Below are 6,000 nucleotides of genomic sequence, written 5' to 3'. Positions count from 1 at the left end.
TAAAAGAAGTTCTGATTTTTCAGGCAGTATGTGTATCATTGTGGGTCTTCAGAATACAATACCGCATAATTGAGTTTGTAACAGCTGTGCCTAGTTGAAAGTTGTGTGTATATTTTTTGCTTCAAAATTTTCTGAAATAACTCAATTTATTCAAAGTGCGGTGATATTAAGTGCAAAATTTGACTATAATTTGGTATTTTAATCATTCTAAATTCAAAATTTCTAGCTAATATAATATTCTTGGACAGAACTTTGAACTTTAAATTTCCTCAGTAAGAACATATCAACCTATTTTTTTGGACACTTCATTATTTTTTTATCAAAATTTGGGAACAGAATAGTTTTGGGCTATGCCTGTTGTTCTATCCCGATCATATTCATATGATTTGTAATTATATCAACGAATAAATAAATAAATAAATTTCCATTCAAAGTATAACAGAATACCTTCTGACGGAATTTCCAGTTTCAATTTTTAATTAACTGTCGAATTGATGCAAACTTCTTAAGCTTAGTTATTTAGTTGGGAAACAAATTTAAAGACGAGTAACTCCCTACAAGGTACTTGCTCTTTTCAACCACTCTTGTACTATATTTGAAACTGAATATTTCGCATTAAAGTAGTTACAAGCGTGTACAGTATTACGGATATCCAATGTCCGAGTACATTACTTTAAAATCTTAGGGTCGTTTTCCGAGCTCGGGATGTAGCTAAGTTCTAGACTTTAAACAGCTGGAGTCAGAAAATTGGCTTTCTGAAACGGGGCGTAGTCGCAGTTTTTATAACAATCTTTATTCTCTCATTTCTATAATTCGAAACGTTTCTCTTTAACGAAATTAAAAATTCAAATAATTCAAAATAGCTGAAACCTCACACTATTTTCTATGTGATTATGACTACGACTACGCCCCGTTTTGGAAAGCCAATTTTCTGACTCCAGCTGTTCAATCAAAGTCTAGAACTTAGATAAATCCCTAGCTCTGAAACCGGCCCTTTATATTGAACAAGTGAGTGTTGAGACAAATGAAGAGAAATTTGTTTCAACCAATTTTCTTTGAACTGTCGTTTCCTAAACTAGACTCCACAGTCCTATTTGCAAAAACATGTTCCCCTCTATTCATTTCCAAAGTATTCTAAAGTGATGTTTCTGGATCTCATACCCTGTAACAATCTGTATAAACATTTCCAGATTGGAAACTCTGTCATAATTTCACTCTTCATCCAAAGAAAGTGTTTGATTTTTGTGTTTGCTTTTTCTTTTGTACACCATAACTTTGTCGACTAGTGACTGAATACCAATTGTGTAAATTTACTGAATCGGTACCAATTGTGTAAATTAAACAAAGATGTAAAAACTAGCTCCTGATTGAATGGATTTAATTTGATTTGACTTTTTATCAAACAAGATATTTTATATAAGGCAAAAACCTGTCAAATGTCCCTAGAGGATTCTTAAATATCATGATATTATTTTTTTCGGATATTACATGTCAAGCTATGAAACTAGGAATCAAAATTGGATGGATATTAGTAATTTTCAAAGAGGAGTGACTGAAATCATTGTCATTATTATTTCATCTATTATTATATTCCATGTATGGAAGCTTTGCTTTTGTTAATTATTATAAGTTTTTCATTTTCTGTTGTATATCATGTTTGATGGAGATTATTTTGAAAATAAAGATGCCTATTTTTCGACTTTCCACTGTTTCTGCATCATTTAACAAAACACATTGTATTCCTTCTTACTTATATATTGCCAACTGTTATTTGTAACTAGTGTGTTGTTCAATCTAGTAATAAAACATTAGATACAACGCTTAAATAGGCTTAATAATAGAAACAAATCCAATGCATCTGTGATACTTTGTGGTGACTTAATAATTGATATGATGAGAAATTCTAGTTTTAAGATGGTTTTTCAAAATATTTCAATTAGTTTTAATCTCGAGTTCGAGATAAAAGTTAGCAGACCAGCCTCCTCCTTGCATGGGGTCATGCATAGACATAGGCAACTTCTATCCACAGAGAGAGAATAGGCCTACTTTCTGCTGCGGTTGAACCAATGTTAGTTTCTGACCATATTGCCATTGTTTTCAAGTGATCTTTGGATTTGTGTTCTCAAAGTTACTAATGCTACTGATGACCCTGGTTCCAGGATTATCAGAACACTTTACAATTCTTGTGTTTTCAATTTTGTTATTTTGTTGTCAGCAGTTAATTGTTGAGTCATTTATTCTTTTAAATCATTTATTCAGAAGACAAATTTGCTCATTTTAACGATAAATTCTTGAGTATTTTGTGAACATGGTTTTTCCTTTCAAGTGTGTACCGAATAGAAACTACACTTCCCCTAATATGAACTGGTACAATAGTGAAATTAGGCATGTGAAAGAACTGCATCCAATTATGTACGAACCATTTATAAAACCACTGGCTCAAACTTTAATAGAGATAAAAATATGATTCTGAGAAAGCTTTTCAAAAATGGTTAGATAGGCTAAACTCAAATATAACAATAATCGTATCCTCAATGCAAACAACAAACCAAAGATATAGACTACAATGATAACATGAACAGAAATGATGTATTTAAGAACAGGAACTGTTTTGGCCTCTCATCTTATAAATTTAATTATTCCTTCTTGAGTAAGATAAACCAAATTTTGCAAAGTAGTTAGCAGCTAGTCATTCTGTATCTTACTATACCATCTTGATAAATTGAGAAACTCTGTACGGTACCTGAATTCCATACCGGAACTTACTTCTTTTAATTTTAGCCATACAAGTGTTGAACAAGTTCATAAAACCATTATGTATCTTTAAATTAAAGAGTAGTCTGCCTTGATTTTTATAATTTAAACTCTTTTATTGTAAAACTTGCCTCTCCTTGTACTTGTGAATTGCTTTGTTATCTGTTTAATCATTGTATTGATGTTGGAATATTTCCTGAATGCCTTGAATATTCTAAGGTGATTCCTGTGTTCAAGAAGGACTGAGTTTCAGATTGTAATAATACAGACCTATTTCAATAGCCCCTATCTTTTCAAAAATATTTGAGATCATCTTGTACAATCAAATTATTGAATATTTTGAGGTCAATCATTTGTTAGGTGACAGTAAATATGGGTTTAGACCTAACAGAGAGACTGGCTGTCTCTGAATTTATGGAGAGCTGTTGATGATGCATTTATTCTGTTGATGATGGTCATAGGGCAAAAGGTAGTTTTTATCATAATGTCTAAGGCATTTGATACAATTTTGTCTGCAGAATCTCATGAAATATTACCGTAATTAAGAAACTTACTTTTTATGGTTTCTACAATGCTGCTAGTCTTCTGTCATCTTACTCGAGTGAAAAGATATCAAGGTAAATGGTCTGCTTTTACAAAAATTGCTATTCTGATTTTTTGAAGTAAAATCAGGTGTACCCCAAGGATATACTTTGGGGTCACTTCTGTTAATTATTTATGTCAATGATCTCGCTGCTGCCATAATAGGCTACCAATAATTAGGCTATATCTATATGCTACTTATAACCTACTATAAGTAGGCTACCAATTTTGTAAAGCCTTATTTATGTTTGCGGATGATCTGACAGTTCAGATTAAAAGTAGGCCTATCAATGTGTTCAGTGATTTTCATAGTTTTGTAAATGTATTAATTGACGACTGTACAGCAGGAAACTCACTTGTTCTCAACAAAGAAAAACTCAAATGTTGGTGTTTGGTTTCGATTCTAATACAAATAGGCTAGTTAAAAATTTTTAAGCATAGTTATTCAAAATAATTTTAGTAGGAGTAACACATAAATCTGTTATTGCACAGCAGGCTGTCTAGAGGTACCGTATATTTCTACTTAATCGTTTGACATTTATTGTAAACTCTTATGTGTTAAAATCAGTTTACATTTGCTCATGTACATAGTCATTTAGCTTATGGTATTAATGGCTGGGGAAATGATACAAATGTTACAAAACTGTTTGTTTCGCAAAAGCGAGGCGTTAGAATTATTGCAGGTGTTCCTATGGTCAGTCTCATTGCAAACCATTTTTTTATGTGTAATGGATGGAGCAGAAGGTATTAAAGGTATTTAAGCGTTATAAAACTTATCTTGCTGAAGAATGTGGATCCTTATAACAGGAATGAATTATTGTTGAATATTTTATGTAGGTAAAATTAGTTTATATTACTATACCACAACCTCAATGTTGATTGAATATAAGAGAATATTCATAGTACATACAATTTCCTATTTATATTACATTTGATTGATTAACAATTTTTTTGAATAGAGTATATTATAGACGAGTACAGTATGAAAGATCTTTTCATATTCAAAATTCAAATTGGATTTCAGATAGCGCCAAATTCTGCGCATGCGATCTTATTCATTGTATTCCAATTGGTGGCGCTCCTAGTGGAAAATAATAAAAGTTCCAGCTGTACGTCAATCAGCTGAAATTTGCATGTCTTGTTCACAACTCGTCCAATTTCGACCAGGTTTGGGTTGTGTGGTGTTATGATACGATGATGATGTTTCCTTTAAAAGTTTTCTGGAAATGTCTTTTTTCACCCAAACTACACAAAGTTTATATTGATAGAAATGCAGCGGTAAGTAGAACATTGAGTTCTTCATTAGTAATCTGTTGTTTTTCCTTCAAAAATTCAAAACCTAATTTCTAACCTTACTTTTTCAGGGCAAATATGTTGAAAATAACTTGGAAAGATGGGGAGACCAAATCATTTCATCGGTGAGTAAATTAATTAATGTCCAATTTCAAATTGTTTTCTATACAATAATATAAATACTTCTGTTAGCTACTTTGATTTTTTTATTCAATGACAATGCAGTAATCAAGTACAACTGGTATCTCGTCTTCCTTGAATAGCGTGTGATTTTGACACATGATATCCCTGCTACAGCATTACAAACAATCCACGTTGATTAAGAACGTTTTTTGTCTTTTTTTTTAACTGAACTGCCCAAAATTGATTACACACATTCAGCTTCCTACTTCCTTAAAAGATTAAATTACAAGCCATCATAAAATTACATGCAGTTCATTTCTGTAGAAAAAGAGAATATGCAACATTTATTTGCAGTTCTTAATCAATTCATTACTCTGTTACTTATATTGATAAATCATTCAACTTGACAGTACGGTAGGACTAATGTACTGTACGCCTATTATGCACGTTAGGTCTTCCCCAATGTACTCTTTAATTGAAAAATCTGGTAACTGAAAAATGTAGCCATTTCTATATTAAAGAAAACTTTTTGAGCGCTATATGAAGAAAAAATCTATTTTCACACTATTTGTAAAATACCGTACCTACGACAAGATAGCCCGCATTTTATCAGATAAAAAAACAAGGAGCCATCTCTTAGTGCGGTATCAACTATAATAGTTTATAGTTCCAAATAACATAATATAAAACCCTATTGCCCAGTTGAAAAAGAGCCGGCTAAATTTTAATAGTATTTAATTTCAAAAGAACCAATCAGACAAGGTTATTATATAAAGAAGGCTTATTTGATTGGCTTTCCATAAAATAAAGCACGATTAAAATTTAACCGGCTTTTGTAAAACCGGCACTAATTCTGTTAAATTTTTACTCGGTCGTCCATCTAGTAGTCTGACCCGGTTGCACAAAAGTCTGTTGAACTTTAACTGTAATAGTAATATCAAGTAAGTGACCTGGCTTGCCCAGGTCTAGTGTCAGACTTTTCAGGACGCAACTAATCTATTTCAGGACCTCTGACATGACCTATCAATAATTAAGATTAAATAGTATTTGATGTCCGTCGACTTGATGCTTTCTACCACTTCTACAAGTAGCCATCATCATACATTATGAATCAACTTCAATAATACGAAAAAATAACGGATTAAGTGCTAATTGAACACCGTACTTCTTCCGTTTATCTGATTGGTTCTCATGATATTATCCGTCATTTAATCGCCAGTCAAGTTTTGCAGTCTAGTGTAACCGTGC

The 6,000-nt window shown here is 32.0% G+C and overlaps 1 protein-coding gene across 2 annotated transcripts in view; it reads left to right on the top strand.

The window, feature by feature from the left end:
- Positions 1–4,455: 4,455 nt before the first annotated feature.
- LOC111054968 (phosphatidylserine lipase ABHD16A) overlaps positions 4,456–6,000 on the top strand; it is a 62,823-nt gene continuing 61,278 nt past the window's right edge. For both annotated transcript variants that reach the window (XM_039431636.1, XM_039431635.1), the window contains exons 1-2: positions 4,456–4,614; positions 4,701–4,754. In XM_039431636.1, the coding sequence (XP_039287570.1) occupies positions 4,531–4,614; positions 4,701–4,754 (138 nt within the window). In that variant the 5' untranslated portion in view covers positions 4,456–4,530. The remainder of the gene's footprint in view (positions 4,615–4,700; positions 4,755–6,000) is intronic.

This window comes from Nilaparvata lugens, chromosome 6 (genome assembly GCF_014356525.2).
Source record: "Nilaparvata lugens isolate BPH chromosome 6, ASM1435652v1, whole genome shotgun sequence".
NCBI classification, from domain to species: domain Eukaryota; kingdom Metazoa; phylum Arthropoda; class Insecta; order Hemiptera; family Delphacidae; genus Nilaparvata; species Nilaparvata lugens.
The sequence above is the reverse complement of the archived record's forward strand: the minus strand, read 5'-3'. Positions and strand labels throughout refer to the sequence as shown.